The sequence below is a fragment of the Apteryx mantelli genome, chromosome 3 (assembly GCF_036417845.1).
Source record: "Apteryx mantelli isolate bAptMan1 chromosome 3, bAptMan1.hap1, whole genome shotgun sequence".
Lineage (NCBI taxonomy): Eukaryota > Metazoa > Chordata > Aves > Apterygiformes > Apterygidae > Apteryx > Apteryx mantelli.
The window spans coordinates 16,363,144-16,384,904 of NC_089980.1; the positions used below are offsets into that span (position 1 = coordinate 16,363,144).

The 21,761-nt window shown below is 42.5% G+C and overlaps 1 protein-coding gene across 11 annotated transcripts in view; it reads right to left on the minus strand.

The window, feature by feature from the left end:
- Positions 1-7,726: 7,726 nt before the first annotated feature.
- Positions 7,727-21,761, minus strand: part of CCDC85A (coiled-coil domain containing 85A) — a 106,661-nt gene continuing 92,626 nt past the window's right edge. For 2 of the 11 annotated variants that reach the window (XM_067292748.1, XM_067292747.1), the window contains exons 4-6: positions 17,029-17,148; positions 13,922-14,005; positions 7,727-9,738 (exon numbers count right to left, since the gene is read on the minus strand). In XM_067292748.1, the coding sequence (XP_067148849.1) occupies positions 9,649-9,738; positions 13,922-14,005; positions 17,029-17,148 (294 nt within the window). In that variant the 3' untranslated portion in view covers positions 7,727-9,648. Of the gene's footprint in view, positions 9,739-13,921; positions 14,011-17,028; positions 17,149-21,761 lie in introns of those variants that run through there. The other 9 variants (XM_067292750.1, XM_067292749.1, XM_067292753.1 and 6 more) reach the window with 8 other exon arrangements.

Here is a 21,761-nt window from a genome sequence, read left to right on the forward strand (position 1 = left end):
AAGGGCTCTACCTGCCTGTAGGAAGCAGAACACCCCAAAGGTGCCTGCTTTACTCTGGAATCTGTTCATCTCGGATACCTCTGGATGTGAAGGCACAAATAAGCAGTTTGGCCACAGACCTTTTTTGCTTTTGATCCTTCTTTGGGTTTCCTTTTAAATATTTGGTGTGAATACCCTGATCGAGAAAGCCAAGAAACTGTGTTAGAAGCTTTACCAATAGAAATTTGCTTCCCTCGGAGCACCACAGAAGAGAGATCAGACTTGGCTCAGAAGAGCGTAAAATCCCGTATGTGACATCCTCTAACTAGTGCAACACACCAGACCATAAGCTCATATAAATCCCTTTTGTTTCAGTGACCTTAGACAAAGCCAGGTGAGCGCATGTGTGTCTGAATGCCTATACATAAACAAGTGTGTGTCAGTACTGGAGCAAAAGGGAGATACACCGTGCCATGTATTGGCAGAAACTGAACCACAAATAATTTAAAGGTCATTATGCAATTTGTGACCTCTCGTTTCCTTGGAGAGAGGATTTCTTCCTACACCATGGAAAATTTGCCTTTCTGGATGGTACTGGCCCTGAGCAGGCCTCCAAAAGCAGTTTTTACAGTTATGCTGGGTAACCTCCACACAAGAATATTCAAAGCTTGATGTAAAAGAAAGCAGGACCAGAGCAATCACCAAGACTGTTACTGGTGTATAATAGGAAACCTTCAGCTCCCACCAATTCCTATTCCACCTTCTCATCCACTTCCAACAAACCTGGCCTGGCACATGTAGTAGGAGGGCTCACGGGCATCTGGTTTTGCCAAGCTTCCTAATGTGTGAGGAAGGCTCCAGGACTGTTTTTTCCTTTGGACAGAGAAGCAAGCACTCCCTCCGCTGCCGGCACACGCCTGGAGGGCCTGGATGCTTCCCCACCACCAACCCAGCTCTGCTGCAGCTCCTGCGCCGCCGTCCCCGCCGGCGCTCCTCGGCACCACCACAGCTCCCCGCGGCCCCTCTCCCTGTGCTTCCCCTCACACGGCCCTTCCCTTCCAGCTTTTTTCCTCTTCGCCTTTTACTCCCTGCATTCAGCCTTACCGGTTCCCGCAGGGCACACCGCATCCTCACCACGGCCCAAACCCGCCAAGGGGCGCCAAGGGACCGGCGTCGCCCTGCGCCGACCAGCCCAAGGGACCGCAGCTGGTTGGCAGCTTCGAGACTCATGCTGCTTGCTGAGGATATTAAATGAGGAATTGGGTGCCAAAGTCAGTTAGCAGAGTTGCGGACAATTGGCCTTTGTCATTCGATATCTCAGCTTCTTCCCTGGCACTTTGTTTTCAATTTGTCCCCAGCCACACCTGCTAATTTTCCACTAAGCCACTCCGGGAGCACTTCATTTGCACAGAGCAGGAGAAAAGCGTAACAAGAAAATAAACACCCGACTCAACGTTTGGTATGCTAACTGCAGACCAAAATGAGAGTGCCACAAGTAACATATCCAAACCCTGAAATACTAGAGTGCAAAATCCTGGAGTTTTTAACAAAAAGCTAAAGTGATGTTGCAAAATTGCCATAACAACAAGCTTAAAACACAAGAGGAACTGTAAAAGTCACAACGAATGGAAAGAAAAAAATGCATTGTTTTAGTATCAGTGTAAGGTGAGAAAATACAAGAATAAAATTCTGGTTTAAAATGAGCTTCATAGTCTGCTCTAATTCAAGGAAACACCGTATTCAGAACAGCGTTCAGTTTTGCACTTAAAAGTAAGCACGTGTTGGGGTTCCAGTCTGAAGGAAGGGTTAGTGCTCTAATTGTTTTACAGGATTAGAACTACATCTTTTTTCCCCAGAAAGTGCAGCGTTATTATGAAGCCCATCCAGACATGCTATTTCATAATTAATACTAAATAAAAAGCGAATTCTGTCCTTTGTCTAAATAGTTTGCTTTGGCTCAGCTAGAAGCAGCAATTAGCAAGACAGCTTCCCTGGATGTATTTGATCTGCTACAAAGTTTCCTGCTGAGTATCAGAAGAACAAAACCGATTTCACACAGTCCATGGGTTTTATGTGGGCTGGATGTGCTATAATTAAAGTGATCCTTTTTTTTTTTTTTTTTTTTCCCCCCACCGAAGGGCTTTGTTGGTATGCTTGCTTTTTGTGGGGAGACATGCACGTACCTAATTTCGCAGTTTTGTTGATTTACACTTCTGCTCTTTGCTGGTTCGCTTTGTAGTTTTCACTGTTTGTAGTTTGGCTGCAGAAATTGGGACCTGTGATCATTTGTGCAATAGGTCCATTTTATTAGCGGGAGTTCAGGAACCGTTCCCATGGCAACGTTTCCTTGTTTCACTGGTGCGCTTTTCCTGGGATTTTTCAAGGTTGTGTCGGGTGGGCTCTGTGGTGCTCTGCTGCTTTTCAAATGGGCATATGCAGCAATTCAGCAATCTACTAGGAACAATTTACCCTCCATGAGGGGGAGAAAAATAACATATTTTTAGCTTGTGTGTTTTCACTGTTATGAAGCCCAGCGACCGTGAAAACAGAACAGCTCGGCAGCCCTGTGCCACAGATTTAGGGCAGAGTTTGAGCCAATTCCCACCGCCTTGCCAACAAACGTTATCCTATTTTGCAAGGCCACCTCAAAACCTGAGCATGTTTCCCTTTCACTCTCTGACATTCACGCTGAAGCCCCTGCTGATGCTACCAGCTTCATAGGACTCAGGCACATTAGGGGTCCCAATATGACTTTTTAAGCTTCTTAAAAAAAAAAAAAAGAATAAAAAGAGGACTGGCCTCCTGGGGCAGTGGATACACCAGCACACAGCCCGCTATAAATGTATGCGGCCTTTTCGGTACGGAAATCGCATTTCTCCCCCCTAGCTGCACAAGGAGGTGCCCCCAGGACACCGCTGCTGCCTCGAAGCGTGCTCAGGGCAAGGAAGAGGCTCCCGTTGCTGCGCTGCTGCCAGCCCGGCTCAGCCCTGCGGCTGCGGCCACCCCGCGCCTCGGAAGCCTCCCTCGTCCCAGGCATGCTCCTGCTCTCCACACAAAACGTCCGGCCCCGGAGAGCACTATTGCTCATGTGCCAGCCTTGCCCTGTACGTTAAATAGGTTTTTTCACCGTTCTGGCATTTACCAAGAGCATGTCAGTATGGTTTTGCTCAGTTATAGCCATATAGCCACATATAGCCACCTTTTTATAAAAAAATACAACAAAAAGCCAAAACACAAGTGAAAATTTTTAATCAGCTCCAGTGGGTGACAGTCAGGCTTGTTAACAGGCTTTCGGAACACAAAAACACAGCAGTCGTTTTTGAACATCCTTGGATTAACCCATGGAGCCTGTACCAACACAATGAACAAAGTCATTTATAGCCATCAAATAGCTATTCAATTTAATTATATCATCCTCTCAATTTCCTCAAAGCCCAGCTAAGCCAATGTAAACTTCTTTCTCAGACAGTCTTTCTCTCAGGCTACTATTACTATAGGCACAGGTGAGTTACACAGCAAATGGATTATATCACTGGGGACATAAACACTGCAGAATATTCGTCTGCAACCAGGATCCTAGCAGGACATGTACCCATCCCCCTTCTCTTTCTCCTCTTTCTTTCCAGAGTCTGGAGAACAGTTCCCAATGTTATTTTTCCTTATTTTTTTTCATCTGAAGACTTATAAATAAGTTACTTTAAAAATTTACTTCAACATAGTCACTGTAGTGAGGAAAAAAAAAAAAATCACCAAACAAACTTCAGAGTCAAAACACCAGGGCCAAGGCCACTGCTTTGAAGAGATCATTATAACACATTCTTATGCAAGTGGAGATTAATTATCATGCTCTAACAAACATATTAGACCATCCATTATCATTATTCTGGCACTTCTCAGAGAACCAGCTGTTTAGGAAACAACTGTAGAGGGAAGCACATAATGAAGTCCCTGGGGTGCTTCCTACCTGCCAGTAGCCTGGGAAGACTCACCAACACTAGTACAAGGCTGGAGATACTCAGAGGCTGGCCCTGGCCCAGCCAGAAAAGACCTCACCAAGCCCCAGGGTATGTTTGGACATAACGTAGAAGTCTGACTGAACGCGTGCATGCACCGGGGAGGAAGGGAGCAGTAAGGGACATGTTAAATAAGGCCTATAAATAATTCTTTGGTCAAAATATTTGTATGAGAAGTAGGAAATGAAGCCTCAATTCCTTCCTGTGCCTGAGATCATTGTTAAAAAACTGTCAGGGGACAAATGTCCAAACTGAGCCTGTAAATATGATCACGGTAATCAGTGAAAGACCTGCAAGGTACCAGATTCCTGTCACTTCCTGGAAATATGGATCCTTTCCAACTTCTAAACTGACACAGCATGCCATCTGGCCATAAATGTTGACGTAAAACGCAAAATATATGAGCAATGAATCATAAGGGAAGAGAGAAGCTCATACGTCTAAGTCCTCAACTAACGAGAGCAAAGCAAGTATTTCACCCAGCACTGTCTTTTTTCCTCCTTTCGGCAATTCATTCAGGATTTCATACATAGCCAAGCAATGGGAACTGAGCAGCCCAAGGTTCTTTACTGGGCTGTTCATCCACTGACTTTCTACTCCCCCTAACTTCAGGTGCTGGGTGAAAGTAGAGCATAGCACGGAAAGTGGGAGGCAAGAAAAGATATTTATCAACTTGTCTGCAAGCTGAAAATAGAAAAGGAAGACCGTCTAGTCTGAGAGCTTTCAGAGGAGGCAGTCACAGAAGGTATTTAAATATCAGTTTTATTTTTTTTCTTCATTCCCAATGAATATTTCTCAATTTCTAAGTACTCCTATGGAAGTGTTTGAGCTTTTGCAACAAAAAAGGTTCAGGTAAGGTTTATGTATCCTGGCACATATTATCTCTGAAGTTTTTAAAACATGATAAAAATATTTCTACTTGTGTAAGATTATTTAAAATTTAATTTTCTCTCACATTTCCATTTTTGTGTTGCTTCCCCTCTCCACCCCCCAAAATGGAATAGAAGTTCCCAGGAGCATCCCATATAGTCCAGTACATGAGGAGTGAAACTGCAAACAGAAGTTTCCTTCCTTCAGGTCATGTGCTTCATTCCTGGTCCTCCCAGCAAACAGGATCCTGTTAGTTCAGTGGTTACTAAGCATTTCCCTCCTCTCTGATCCTTTTGTGAACTGGCCCCACTGTCTGGCGTTTCATGACAGCTATTTAAGTCTCTCTTCCACTTACTGAAAATCTCAGCCACACCACGCTATTTCTGGGATATAAAGAAATCATGAAGAGGCTGAAGTCACCAAGAAGGAGGGGAGAGAGGTTCTTTTCTAAAGAAGGGAAATAAGTCATTAATAGCAAGAAGAAGATTTCCTCTTTCCTCCTTTTGCAGTTTCTCCTTCCCCCCCATCCTTCTGATACTGCATTTATCAGATGGGAGCTGCCATAGCTGGCAACCTACATCTCACAATTTGGTTCTAGATCACATTGCATGTGTTGGGAAGTAGCATAATCTTGAGGTAGCCTAATGGGCATTCGTCCATTTACTGGTTGATTAGGTAATGGAGTACCGCTCTTTATTAAATCCAGGCAGAGTTTCTATTGAGTCAATTGTTCGTACCTTCAATTTTTTGGATGACCAGGAGTTGCATACCTAGTTCCTACTTCAGGGAAGTTTGCAGTACTCTAAGGAAGTTTGTGGATGATATCCTTATCTAAGTGATTCGCCTGAGCCTGGAAAACATGAGTTTGGAGGTGTCTTGATATTATACACCTGGCAGCTGCTTTTGCTAGTCTTTTCTGCAGAAATTCAAACTAAATGATGGTCTCACAAAGGACTTTTTTTCCCCCACGTTATCTCCGGCTCAGCCACTTTCTTCCATATCAAACTGGTGATATCAGTAGAAAGAAGTCGTGTCCTCCCGGGACTCACGTCTTAATATGCTTAATGTTTCTAAAGGCCTAATTTCAAAATTATGTAAAGATTTAAATTAATTGGTGTCTTGGCTAGAGCGGTGTTTGTTGGGGAAGTATCTGACAATGACAAGTGAAGCAGAATGTTATTGAGTAAGTGGAAAATCTGCGGTGCAGTTGATATTCAGGCTGTGCGAGAGAGCACCAGGCAGGATGTGGTTCCCGCTCTGCACAGCCCGTTTGTACTAGCTCCCAGCCTGCATTTGAAATGTTAAAGAGGGCACATTGGCTTAGTACCGTGTTCATAAACATGTCCATCAACGGCAACCTTTGGGGAACGGGTTCTACTGAAACCATTCAGTTGCTGAAAAACAAACTGCCATTCTTTGCTTTCTAACCCTTAAATGAAACAGCCTTTCTCCGTTAAAGGATAAATAGGGTGAGCAATTTATGATTGTATATTTTGAAGGCAGAGTGGAGCAGCACCCTACCCGTAGGTTCAAGGGGGCTCACCTTCTGCTGAGCTGTTTGTAGGTCAGCAAAACCCCAACACTGAAGAAAAAACAAGTTTTGAAATTTTATGTTATTTGAAATCCACTCTCATACTGAATTTTATAGCCCATTCATGCACAGCTCAGAAGTCTGGGAATGGTCCTATAACAACATGTGCAAATTTTCTACTGAAGTAGAGTTATGATAAAAACAACCGATTGAGGAATCCATGAGGCTTGATGTGATTATATTTTACTGAAAAATGCCTAACCCCACACGGGCAGAGAGCAAGACAGAAGAAGTGAAGGTCCGTAACTACTACAGCAGTGCTTATTCTTCAGTGCAGACAGCACAGGAAAATGTCAGCGGACTACAGGACCCTTCAGCAGCATTTACTCTATCGTCTACACACTGCCCATATACTGAGCTGCATTTTTAGGAGTCCCACAGGCTTCATTAGCTTCAAGATATGAATTATACTTTTTTTTTTTTTTCTGGAAAATTTAACACGAGCTTTCTGCTCACGCACAAGCAGGAGTGGGCAGCCCTAGCGCTGCCGCAGGGGACGAGGGCAGACGATCCCACGGGCAGAGAGAGAGCGGGCGCAGGAGGGCCACCGCCGCACGCAGAGGCAGAGCCAGCCTTCCCGCAGCACCCTTGGCCACCAAAAGCACTCCTGCTCTCCCGCCTGAGCGAAAATGGCTCCAGCAGCTCGCCTCAGCCCGGTATCCCCCCTTCCTACCTGAAAGCGGCTTTGAGCAAACAGGAGCTTGGCCACAGCAAAGAGGGTGAATGCTCAGAGACGTGTGTGGCACTCGGAAAGGAGCAAATGCTTCTGGTGGTAATGAGCACCATGGAGTACAATTTGCAGCTGAACAGCAGTAAAAAAGCAATAAATAACCTTGTTTTCTTGTGCCTACAGTCAGCAGATTCAACTAGGAGTCCTCCAAACACGTCATATCACCACAACCGATACCTTCTTAAAAACACCCTGCCCAGGCTGCTCCCTGCCAGGCCCGGCTACACCAGCACGGGGACGGCTGTCCACCGGTGCACAGCACGCACCGGCCACGCCACCGAGCAGCCAGTGTCCTTGAGCAGCGGGCGGGCTCTGCGGAGAAACAGGAGGCAGCAGGAGACGAGACGCTCCGTTCCCGTTAGCTAGTGTTGAGCTCTGGGGTTTCTGTAGACACCTGGAGACGAGGCGAACAAAACTCCAAAACATGCAGCAAATTTAACAGCCGCGCAGGAAAAATCTCAGACAGCTCCTTCAAAGCAAACTGACTTTGAACGCTGGTACCTCAAGACCTCTGTCATTAAAGGAAAGCAAACAACTTTGAGATTCTATAATTTATTACCGTTGCTAAGATGAACACAGATACTTGATACCCAATTGTATGCAGAACTGTAAAAAAATAGTTTTAATACAGTATCAAAATTTACACAAGTGTAGTGTCAAAAGACCAGTGTCCCTCAAATTAGCCCCTGCACATATGTACTGCAGGCACAAGTACATGTTTTACATTTTTTTCATACATATATATAGATATATAGGAATACAACAATTTAAGTTTAACTATGCAAACAATATGTATGGGAGAAAACAACATGTAAAGATAGCAGACAACTGTTTGGAGGGTTATATATAAGAAATTTTCTAAGAGTGAAGTGTTTCAAAATAGAAGGCCAGATTCTGCATTTCTAACTCAAGGAGAAGGAGTGAACAGGAGTTTTGCCTGAGAAAGGAATGCTGGATCAGAGGCCTTACATCAAATGGTACCAAGTGAAAACAACAACAGAATCCAACATAATTACTGCTGCAAATTAACACTTTGTGTTTTTCTGAAGACATCAGATTTTACATCGTACTATTATATAACAAAAGATTGTACAGCAACCGAGCTACGTTCCACTAGAAATAGTCCACTAATACAGCATGTTACAAGCTCAGAGAAAACAGAGGATACTGACTTTGGCTCAAATCTTAGTAATCAAGAACAAACCAGAAACCTGGGAATTGTTGCATTCCTATTTTTTTATTTTTATTTAATTTGTTGATGCTCAGCTATGGTAAAAAGTTAAGTAACAGCATTCAGTCACAAGCCTGTTGCACATTCATACAAGAAACTATCATTGCTTTTAGATATACACAAAATATCTATCATTGCAATTCAATACACACATCTAATATCATACACATAGGAAAAAAATAAACTAAGCACGTCTAGGGCACCTTCTGGTCAAATCTCAGGCAATCTGAACAAGAGCTTTTTGTCTTATAATAATGAAAGACATGCTCTGAGTATAATAAAACCTTTTTCTTTGAAAGAACGCTACAGTAGCAAGAAAAGCTTTTTTCATAACGCAGTGCAATCTTTTAGATTCTTACAGACTCTTGTTAAATAAAACAGTATGTCTCTAAATTAAACAGCAGAAATTAGCATCCTGACAATTGGAAAATACTTTCAGAAAAAAACTCTGATGGAAATTCTGATTTGAGACCTTTAATAGCGATACCTAAGTATTCTGTTCATTAAAGGGTTGTGAACATCATATATGTCTTCAGAAGATTTGCGTCAAAGTGAATCGAAAAAAAAGCTAATTTCACTTTCATTTAGAAAGAAATCATGTTTTACTACAAATACTGTAGTTCTGCTACACTACTGGCTGGTTAGGAGACTTTATGGTCTTTTAGCACCTCAAAATGCAAATATTCTAATAAAACAAAAAATTCAGCTGGAAATTGCCTAAGCACCATTAACTGATACTTTACAGACTGAAGAGTGAGTTACTAAGTAAGTGACTTTCTCAAAACTGTGGAGACCAAAGGTACAGTTTATCAATGTCTCTCCAGTCTGGTGAAAAACTTTAGTTAAATCTAATGGAAGATGCATTTGGACTTACCAGTACTGTAGCTATCCAAAATAATTTATTTTGCGTAACTCCTGCAGAATCCCAATCATCTATTAGATAGGAGTGGGAATATCTCAGTGCTTCTAAATGCGGCATGTTTAAATGACAGTGCCTTGGCAGCGTTTCCCTCGTCAGTATACTGAAACAGCAGTATAGGAGGGACACTGAAAAACATAACTCATCTGAAAGATCTCTGTGCAAAACCTCTCCTAGTTCCCAACAAAGTCTCGCGTAGTGCACATAGACAACCCGTTGTCAGATGGAAAGTCACTGTGGATAGTCACTTCTTTCTTATCTCTCACGGGCAGGTCAAACTCTTTCTCTTCAGAGAGAGGACTTGCTCAGGTCCTTTTACATAGGTCCTTTATATTGATTTCCTGACAAATGTTGTCTAATTCCAGGGCACGACCCTGCAGCATCTCCAAGTTTCCTCCACACAACCTAAAGGCAGGGACGGAAAGAGACATCATTATCAACAATTAAGATGCATTCGTACTCACATATACATGCATTTGGAAACACCACACGTTCCTTACGCATACCATGCAGCACAGGTACGGACAAAGAGGCAGGGACACAAAACAGGAAAAGAGAATATTTCTCAAAGGATAAAACATTCCTTTTGAACACAGAAAGCACATGCTTCTAAGTAAAAATGATTAAAAATGGAGACAAATGAACTAGCACGTGCATCACTAGGATATTTTATGCTTCAGATACAAGACTGAGGACATTCACAGGCCTCAACTGAAACTCTTTGTTCAAATATTTCCCCAACCACATCTCTTGCAGAACTAATTTCAGAAGTGCACAGCTCAGTCCAGAGGAGCGTAAACATTTCTAATGTTAAAGGCACACACACATCTGTACATTTCTAGGAACTTACTTGTTCTCTTAAAATCAAGTAAGGCGTTAAAAGTATTTGCTTTAATTTCTTTTATTCATCCTTGATATCAGTAGAATTGTGCATACAGTTACTGTTCTATACATGCTTGTGTGTTTTGTCGAACCAGATGCAATATGGTAAAAGTTCTCAAACTTTTTTTGTAATGCGGACTACATACTGAAAAGATTTCTTTCCTCATACTCACATCTACTCCCATTCATGATTGCAAAACATCCATGTCACAATTATGGAATTCAAAACACAGAAAAATAACAGCAAAAAGAATTTAGGAAAGTGTTGTAGAATGGCTTATAAAAAAGATTGACCATTTAGAAACAGGAGAATCAGTTGTCTGTGCCATATTACCAAGGCCTCTATTCTAGGAGCCACCAGAAACAGATTCATGGATCACCACCGTATTGTGGATTAGAATTTCAGATTCTTTCTACTTAATAATAATCAACTAGCAGTCAATTAAGGTATAACTACTACTAAACCACTCAATCTCTGGAGCGACAGTGGTACAACTGTAGAGAAAGGCAGAAACTGTTTTCCACTGTTCTTATTTACTACTTGTATTTTGATACTGCCTACAGTAGGCAAACATGGAAAGTATGGAAAACAGAAACACTCCAAGACTGGAAGCAATAAGACTACAGTCTTATTAACCAGGGCTGAACAAATTAAAGCGCAAAGCTTTGAAAGGAGCTGTCTTCAGGGCTACTGGATGGGCCTCACCCAAAATCGATTCCCTGCAAAATTTCCATATGATCAGAATCTTGCACCCTGAAATCACCCATAATTTGAAGGTAAAAAGGTGGAGTGAATAACTAAATAACTCCTGATAAGTTATCATCACAGCAATGCCAGAAAACAAACCAATAAAAATATGCCTGTGCTTTAGCTGTTTGCTGTAGAACATTATAAAATACCATGAAGTGGCAAATGCATGAAAAATGGTTTTTCAGTGAAACCTCCTGAACCAGCTATCACTGAGTCATCAGAAATGGTGGAGGGCTAGATCTGACGACATAGATGTTTCCTTCCAATATTTTGTTGCTGATGTTATTAACTTATTATTATCAAAAAGTAAGGTCTCTTAGACAGCTTTTGTGAAAAGGCACATTGTACAGAAATGCCTTTCAACAATTTTTCTGGTCAATGAACATTAGATAATATTTACCTAGCAGTTAATGCCGACACTGTAATAAACTGAAAGGTGACACTTTTCAAAGACCCTTATTTCCAGCTGAACAAACGACCGCTGGTTGACGAGAAGGGACAAACACATACAAGAAGACAGCCCTGAAAAGCCTACATCCTAAACAGAACTGACAAGGTGGAGGTGAAAAAGAATATTCATCCCATTTTTACGGGTGGGAAACTGAGGTAAAATCCAGTTTCAGCACCATCCTGTGTGTTACTGCATCGCGTCCTTCAGCTGAGAAGGGTGCATGGTGCACGGGCTGTGCTTGCAGTCATGGCGTCAGCCCACGCTGCAGCTCATATTTTGTCTACAAGAATTGCAACATTCAGTGTTTCTGAGAGCTCAGATTTCCAGATCGATGGCAGTCCTAGGGTGGTAACAATCAGCAGACAGTGATGCTTTCAACAATAAATAATATGATAAACTCAAAGCATGAATCACACAGCCACCTTAGTAACCTTGATCAGCGGCCGCCTTTGTTTATGCACACAACGCAGCGGAGAGGTGGGTCTCGAAGGCGTCACAGTAATTTCATTTGTCTCCTTTTCAGAAATACAGGCTGATAGGGATTAAATATCTGCAGACTGGTCACCAAACTCTCCTTTTGTGCTGGCATATGTACAGTTCTTTGCATAGTCATGATAACTGCACATATTGCTGCCTTGTGCGCATGCATTTATTTGGCCCGATGCATCACATGTGCATTTTGTATTTGCATATAAAAGATTGTTTTCTTCTCAGTTCGCTAGTTCAACGCTGATTTGTTGCAACTGACACTAATGGAATTGCTCTGTGTTTACAAGCACTCAAGAGAAAATGTAAAACTTAAAGCATTCCTGAATGTGTCGTAAATAGTTATGACAGAGTAAAAAGCCGCATACCAAAGACTTCACTCAAGATTTCACGGGAAAGTTTGACTGAATAAAGGGTAGCTATGAGGTCATGATACAGTCACGAAGATTCATTTCTAGCATTTGTCCAACATACAGAAGTGAAAGGATGGAGAAATATTTTCCCTGTAAGCCAGGGGAAAAACTTGCACCCCAGCTGCAGACGAGAGCAACTGCACCACCTGCAGGCTGTGGTAGCATTTGAGGCCTGTGGTGCTTCCTATTTGTATCTTAACATACTTAGCGACATCTCTGGGCTCCCTAACCCCTCTTTCTGCAGCTACCCCCAACAATCCCGTATGGCATATCTGGCAAATCCCATCTTCCCTTGAGCTTCCAGGTTGCCAGTCCAGCTGAATTTGCTGCAGCCCTGTGCACAAAACTTACTGGTAATCTGAAAAAAATAACGAAGAACAACACATCTCTATACTGATTCCAAGAGTTCTGGTGCTTTGAAATTACCTCGACACTAATTAAATACATCAAAAGCTCTCTCTAAACCTGCTGATACATTCTGACTGTTTTCTCCTAAGACAATGCAAGTATATAAATACAAAGCAAAAATCTTCCCAAATAGGTTGGGGATGAAGTGGCATAATTACCATATACACATCCTGAGAGAGATGTGACAGATTCCCCCACCCATTTATATATAAACATATATCGTACAACATGAGTTATACATCCAAATTGCATTTCAGTACCGATCAAAACTATGCACCAAAATTAAAGAACCCAAAATCAAGACTGGTTGTCATTCTGCTCTTTTCAAAGGCAAACTGATGCCATGGCAAATGTTTCATGTGAAAAAAAAACCCTGCTGTACATAAAGCTGGAACAAAATAGTAAGCTACAAAAATGAAGAAAATGCATGGGGAATGCAAAAGAAAAGAAAAATTATAATTAGTTCATCACAAATCCACTGTACTTTTAATATGGACTAGGTGAATGTAAGAAAAAGTAAAACCAGGAAAGAAATAGCCAATTATTTTAAAAGTATAATAATATAGCAATAGTCAAATCGGACACAGATCACGGAAATCAGAAGAGGTAGCATTTCAATGCCAGTGGCAGAACTTTGAATGACTGGGGAGAAAAAAAGAGACAAGGCAGAAGACAAGTATATATTTGGGATTTACAAAAATGAATTGATAGTGTCAAATATAGTAAACTAGCATTTTAGAAGTGGCACTACTTAAATCCTGAGAAATTTTATGGATTGCTATTAAATATTTATTAGTTAGAAACTGCTTTTTATCCATACAATGCAAAGCAATGCTATAGGTAAGAAAATACGTAGATGCTATTATACAAATGGGGAAACTGAGACTGCCAGACTTTACCATTCTTGTCAAATTTTATTCTTATCAGGGATAAAATTCAAGTTAGCTGGTTCACACAGTATTTTATCCCAGATATGCATATTATCACACATAGAATTTTCTGATCAACACTGACCCACATGTTAAAATTTTGACGTTCATAATAAAAAACAGTAATTGCATTATGGAAACAGTAACTGACTTAACTTCCATACTTCAAGGGCATATTAACTGTCAGCATTTAAACAAAACAGTACTTTGCATCTTCAGGTGGTTTCAGGCTCAATATGGAATACAAAATTAAACACCTTAAACTTACACTGTGCATTTCTTCAGCCATAGCTTTTTCTGTCTCACTAAGGTAGAGGTGAGAGTCTTTAACAGCCTGCTGATTCATATTTTCCTGAGCTTCCAAGACAAGGGTATGTTTTAAAAAAAAAGGAAATTTTATTTTACAAATGGAATTTGTTTTTCAACCACAAATAAGAACAGTAATATATTTAACCTTTCACAGGTCTTTTCTGAGTAAGGGCATGCATATGTAATTGAACCACTGGATTTAATGAGACAGATTACAGTACTTAAGATTTCAGGGCAGGCAGGATCATTAAATCTTCTTGCCTGACCTCCTGGGTATCACAGAACATTTACTTTTATGCAGCAGCTCCTATACTGAGCCTCAGACCCTTTCTGATTAAAGCATATCTCACTTTAATTTGTAGATGGCACAGTAGAGTTTCCATTAGGTTATATCCTGGACTGAGGATAGGCAAACCTGATGCAAGAATCCTGGGTGAGTCTTTGTCCTTAGTTATTCAGGCAGTCAGACTAGATAACTACTATCTTTCCATAAATATAAAGTCTGGTCCCCAAAGCAAACCTATGTGGAACATGCACCTCTCTCTGTGCAAACATGCCATTTGGTCACATACAACTCTTTTGCAAAAGGAAGAAGCCATGTCCTGCAATATGGAATGACTACTTCTATATCCCCGGGTGACCTTGTTGTTTCACTTTTGCACAGGGAATAATCCCATAACCACTGGCAGAGTGGGGAAGAATACCAAGTCCCAGGCATGGGGGGGCACACACGGCAATTCCTTCTTTTGGCCACTCTGCACGGCAGATCAGGACAGGAAAGAGTCTGTATCAGACTCACTGCATCATGCAACTCTTTCTTTTGCCCATCTTCACCAGTGAGAGATTTCACCTGCCTTTTTTTTTTAAGACTCCTTACTAGTCAGCAAAAAGACAGCATGACTTTTAGCAATGAACCCCTTCTGTTTTCTTATGGATCTGATCCTTTCCATTGCATTCCTGCTCTTTAGATTTCTTGCTGTGCATAAGGGAATTGCACTGAGTTTTTGTAACAAAGGATCTCCCTCCTTTGCAGGAATTCTAGGATGCCAAATTTCTAAAGAAAAGCAGACTTCTGACTTGGGCTCTGCACACAGCCTGTTCTTCCACATGCATCTGATTCTGTGAAGTGGTGTAAGGGGGAGTTCTGCATTCACCAGAAAGGCAGGCTCCAACTCATCGTATTTCAGTCCGGGAAACAGGAGCATCTTCTCTTTGGCTGAAGAAGGGAATGTCTGGGCAGTCTGTTTGCTGACAGCTCACTTTCCATTTAGAATATAAGTATTGCTTATCTCTCTGCCTGCTGCAATACCTCCTAGCAAACTAAAAGCTATGACTTCACATCATATTGAACTAAATTCTGTGTATATCTTATCAATCCATTCCAGCTATGAAGGTGAGTATTTAGCCACTGTTCAAATATCCACTTATACAGGTTGTCAAAAGCATATTGCTAATTGTTCCATTTAATAGAGTGTCTTTTTCAATAGGTATTTTGAGAGAGCCACAAAAGGCTTATTTGGTAAACACATGTGATCTCTTGATTAAATTACTTGGCATAGTTTTATTTTCTAGGCAACAGCAGGTGAAATATATAGAAGGTGCACACAGGACCTTGAGCGCTGCTGAAACATGTACTCCTAAGCTGGTTTATTACACCTCTCCCATAGGAGATCTGTGACAGCAGCACACTCGCAGGTGGCCAGGAGTCAATGCTGCCTGGGTCAGGTGAGGTGCTTAGAGAGGGGACCTGCAATTACGTGCAGAGAGAGAGGGTTCATGCACTCTGCCGCTGCGGCTCACACAGGTCATACAGACACAAGGTGGCTGCAGTGAAGCCCTGCACCCGGTTTTATGTTACAGGAAGGGATCTGATTGCTGTAATTTCTGCACATTTCACTTGCGTAAACCCATTTCCTCAGGCTTCGTGGAGGAGAAGTCAATGTCACCCAGTCAATGTCACCACGTGGAAGATACTCACCCTCCAAACAAACTAAGATGTCTAGGCAAGCCAACTGTACCACTGAGCTGTTACAGTGCCCTGCGCATCTGCAAGAAGTATCTCACAAACACAGAGCACCTACAAAAGTCCCTTTCAGTTCTGCCTGGAGGAAGGAGTGCCAACCTAGGCCCTCCAAGTAGCCAGTGCATCCCTATGATATCTCCACAGGTGGGGAGACATTTAACGGAGTGCATTTTAAACCAGTTTACTTAATGAATAAAGTATAGGAGAGAGTGGCTTGCGCAAAGCACCAGAAAATAGTCATGTTAGAGTCAGCATCAGGAGACAGGAATACAGAGTACCTGTTCTCTGCTCAGGTCTCCATAAGCTTCTAACCATCCCAGAGGAGCACAGACATAGCTGATGCACACACTGCTAGTGGGACACTTGAACTCAGTCAGGTGTTGATTGAGGTCCCCTGATATGCCATTAATACCTCGTAATAACTTTTTTAGCTTCATTAATTACAACAGTTCCACTGTTCCCACAGGTAAGCAGTTGCAAAAGTTGCCCCTCTGCTTGTGTCAATTGGTGTTTGTCAATGCAATGTAGGTCTTTGCAGTCCGACCCTGAGTTCCAGAATAAATCATGTTTGCTCTCACAAAAGTTTCCACAGTGACCTTGGGGTCATTATGCATTATCTTCAGACCAAAATTCTGGTATTTCTTCTGTGAATATACTATGCCTATTGGCTTTATCTTTGCATTAAGGTACTTCTCTCTGTATGGGTTACAGCAATCCATTATATTTCACTGGAGAACAAACATGCATCCCAATGAAGTAGAAAGACTTGCTTCTACAGAAAAACACCACTTTCTCATCTTCAGAGAAAGTATGTGCAATTGTGAGAAAAGCTACAGCTGGCATTACACCCATCATAATGAACATCTGGTCCCTGCCCCAAAGAACACACAGTCCACAGATGCAATGAGTGACAAACAGAAAAAACAATACCATTCATGACAATAACATTCCAGTGATACGCACAGGAATGTTCTCAGGACAATAAGACATGTGTTGAGTAACATACATGACATTCTGCATGTACTGTACTGCAGGAGAGTTACCTTAAGAGCATTTACCACTGATTCAGACTGCTGAGAAGTTGAGCCATGTCCACTGACGCTAGGTGGCTCGTTTGGAGAGCAGTAACTCCCCTCCGCCCCTGCTGGCATCCTATTGGGATCCTTCGTAAAAAATTAAAAACTATTTAATAAGGAAAAGGTTTGGTAACTAATTAAAACAGATGTCACCTCTAAAAAAAAAACAAAACCCAAACAAGCACTGAAGGCATGTTTTGCTCGAAAGTCATGCTTTTCCTGTGCCACAGTAACAAAGATCCACATGAGGCAGCTTAAGCCCTACCGTTAGCACTACTGAAATCGAATGATACTCACGCTTCCCGGCAGAGCTAGATACATCCAGCAGTCGTTAAAGCACAGACCAGACCAGGGCACTAGGGCCCCAGCTCAGCCGTGTGACTGGCCTCGCACTCTGTAAGGCGCTCGGCAGTGGCCTCTCTGTGAAGAGCCAGCTCTGCCCAGGAGTCTGCTGAAATAGCATGGACATGTCAGCCCAAACACTCTGAGCCTCAAGTGTGTCCATCTGAAAAATCAGGACATAATAATACTGTTTAGCTATGTCGCCTCACAAAAGTGCTGTGAGGCTCAGAGAGAGGCAATATTGACTCCAGAAGAAGGTTTGGAGAATATCTCATTTTATCTCAGTAAGTTCTGGGGCTGCTTCTTTCAATAAAACTTGCAGAACGTTTTTAAACTCCCCAGCAAGGTTTGCAATGCAAGCACAGATGGAGCCCACCAGGAAAGGTGAAGGGAGAAGCCGTGAGCTGCAGGGGCCCCAGTGCACCCCCTCCCCTGCTCAGGCTGCTCCCAAAACAGGAGCATTTCCCCCCTTTACTTGCACAGTTGCAATGGCTGAGACCTGCCTCAGAAGCAGCGCAGGGAGAAAGGGAGAGGAGGAAAGGGGAGGCAAGAAAAAGCGAGACCATAGCAACTGAACTGATATGAAAGGATGAAAGGGTTTTCTATGCAGCGTTGCACTGTGCCTTGTAGACATACAGCAGCCAAAACCAAAGGGAATGGGTCAGCCTAAAATATCTGGAAAGTCAGGGACTGGGGTGGGGAGTCTGCAGTGGTTGATTTAATTCAGGGGATCTTAGTTCTGCCACTAGTCAGTTGGGAGGTGTTGAGCAAGTCCTCTCCCCATGCCTCTTTTTCCTGCACCATCTCATCTATCACTCATCTCTAGTGTGAATTCACTCCAAGCCAGGACTAATTTCACAATGTACTTACATGGTACATCAGTGCCACTGCCATACTAGCAGTGAGAGATGGCAAATTGTACCAAACAAGGACAACCAGAAGTGCTTCCTCTTCCCAGTGAATGCTTGGAAGGGTTCTGCACGACACGGTCAAATAAATACAAGCTCCCTAAACTCTTGAAGCTCACTCACCTCAGAACTTGCAGGATGTAAAGCATTTCCTAGAGTGACTACCGAGGAGTAAAAGGCCTGACTGCAGTGCTGAGGTAACCTAATCTAGCAGCCTACTTTGGAGGAATGCTAAAAATACCCTGCTGCATTCATACAAAAACAAAGTAATAGCTGTACCGACAGAGACAGCCAGAGTAGACGCTTCTGAGTTGCTTTCAACCTGACATGTTCTTTTAATTTGATCCTTCACTGTCATTCTTCATGCAGAATTTTGTTTAAAAAATAAGACAAGTAGGGGAGAAAAAAACAAACATTTCAAAGAATGTGAAAGAGGGAAAAGTTCCTTTCCTACAGGATTAGAAATGCCATAGGAAACATTAAAAATAACATCACAGCAATTCCTGCTGGAATGTGTACAATGCCTTTCTGAAGGAAAAATAATGACAGTGGTAAGATCCTCTGATCAGAATCAGTGCCCTGATGTGCACTAATTTTTCCCACTGAGCAAGGTTCTTGCAGTCTTTTGGGGGGTGTCTGTAGTCTAAACAACAGAAAAAATGAAGGTGGGTGTGAGAGAAAAAGGGCACAGAGAGATGGCATGCAGCTGAGTTTCACAGATCCAATCTGCCAGAAAAATATTAAATTAAAAGCACCCCAGTCCAAAGCAGCTTTATATGCTGTGCATGACTTCACCAAAATATGCCCAATCCATTGTACGCGATGCTGCACTGATCCTACCAGTGCCAAGGGGTAAATGATGACCCACAGCACAAGGGACAGAGAACTGCTGTCGTTATTGAATATGTCAGACCTGATCCCAGGCTTCCTTAAGCCACGTGTGCACCCCGACTGCAGCACTGAACCTCACACATCGAAAAAAACCCTAAAAGCAATTCAAAAATGGGAATGCTGCATATGCGAAGCCCACAGAACAGATATCTTGAGTCTGAATATTAAATCCCGTTCAGTACACAAACTCATCTTCAAGTGCCCCCGTCCCGTCAAGGAATGGGTGGCAGGAACGCAAGCCACAGTAGTGGGCAGTAATGTGTCTCCTAACTAGGCTGACAACACTGGCGCACGTTTAAGGCAACGTGCAGTGCATCATCCTACACTTCTCCACAGCAACAACTATTATCAATTGGCTGTGATGTACGGAGGGAGGTTTAGGACTTATTTTCCTTTGGGAAGGATTTATAGACCTGTTAGCCACTAGGCAGACTTAATGCTATACTTTGGAAAAGGAAATGAAAGAGGAAGGAAAAGGAGTAATAAAGCAGATTGGAGCAATTCTGGTTTAGGACAAGTTCCCTCAGCCAGCCTTGTTTTTTACAAGTCAGTATATTCTGTTTCTTTATCTGCTCAAGGGCCAGCAACGATTTTGGCCAGTTTCAAACAGTATAATACAAACAGTGCTATTAAAAGGCACGTAAAATTAGTGCAGACACATATAAAGTCTCCTGAATATGAGAAAACCTGAAAGTCCTGCAAATTGTGCTGTTGTCAGAGTTCAGCTGCCTCTAGGCAGCTTTCTTCCACAGCCACTTCTGTGCCATCTGCAGCACATTTCTGTCTCCCTTCATGAGAATGAGAAGCTTGTTGTGAACATTCATTGCTGTAAGCACACAGTGTTCTCAACACATGCTAGTAGAAGACTGAAAATTAATATTTCCCCTGTGAACTTCCTTATCCCTCCTCCTCCTGTCCTTTATAAGAGAAAGAAACTTTCCTTAAAAATTAAAACAAGCTTTGCAACCCTTAAACCTCATCCTCCTGGCTTTGAGGCTTCTCATGAGCCCCCCTAGCTAGCTTCACATCCTAAGAACAGAATCTGGATTTACCTCTATTTTCAGGCAGAAAGGTTGTTTCGCTTCCCAAAGCTCTGCAGAGGTTTACAGCCCCCATTCTACTTTGGGTCCTGTAAGCATACAAAGTCATGCTCTTGGACCTGAGAGTCACTTTCCAAATCTGGTAGTCAGCTTTCTCCTTTGTACAAGCAAGTCTGCATTTATCTTACCAAAGTGCAGGCTCCTAGGGGCAGTGTAAAAGTGGACATACAGGTAAGCAGCTTCCTCCTTTCACTGCTGAAGAGAGAGGCATCAAAGAGACAGATTAAGCTAGGAAATGCCTAATTCTCTCTACTGATTTTGCAGGAGACACTGTGCTCCTGACTTGTACCTAAAATTAGGTAGGATGAATCCGGGTCACAGTGCCAGAGCTGGTGCCACTGGGCTGATGTCACATAGCAGCACTGGGAAGAGACTGTAAGGGTGTTTGGGAACTTTGGGATAGGCCTTCCTTTCCCAAAGTAAATGGTTATTCTAAGAAATCCCATTTTGGTGTACACAGTTTGAGACACCTTATGGAAATCTGATCCTACTTAAAAATACTTAAAGGTATGCCATGTTAAGCCTGTTTGCCTTAAAACTATGGCAAACAAAACCACTAGCTAATGTTTCAAAACATTACAGATTTTTAAGATGCTTAATCTGGATTAAAGAGGGAAATCTAGGATAATTTTGCATCACCATCCTCCCTCTGCATGGTGCACCTGTCATTTGGGAAGAGCATGAACTACACAGGAAGAAAGATGGAAGATCTGCTTCTGAGTGCATTTCAGACCAATTTAGACCTCAGGTTAGGCCACTCTGCAAATGCAGTACAGCTTCTGCCTTCTTTGGAGGAAGCTTATTCCAGCTACCGGAGGAGACAGAAGACCGGACCAGTCTGAACATGGGTCTGTTCTTCTTCGGCAAGTCCTGTGAGCCTAAAGATACTTTGGTCTTATTGACTCCATGACAAGTTTCTGATGCAGTAAAGCAAAACTAGAGGAAAAGACATTTTTCCAAAGTGCTGGTATCTGCAAACAAGATGCCTCAAGAGACTAGAAAAGTGTGCTTTTCAGACCCACTGTCACAGGAGCTTCTTGCCAGTGGGGAGTATGGCAATGTTCATCCTTCCACCAAAACGTGACCTGCTTTTCTCTCCGCTGAGTCCCTTTTCCACCACTGCCAGACCAAGGCTGATCGATTATAACCACATCCTGAGCAGGAACTTGAGGAAGGGAGGAGAATTCCCTGTTCCCCTTCTCCTCTTCTCTAACACCACACAGTGCATTTGTTTTCAGCCGCTCAAAATGGGCGTCCCACGTGTCCCCGTGTCTAGGACAGATCTTCTCATCTATTATCCAGTAACCAAGCTGTGGACATGGAAACAAATCAAACAGTCATAAAGTCATGGCTCCATAGAGCAGTGCTGAAATCTGCATTGATCTTAAACATCTTGAGCCATTTTGAGTAAACGGTACTGCGCACGGTCAATATGAGAGAAAGAACTGACTTTTCCCTT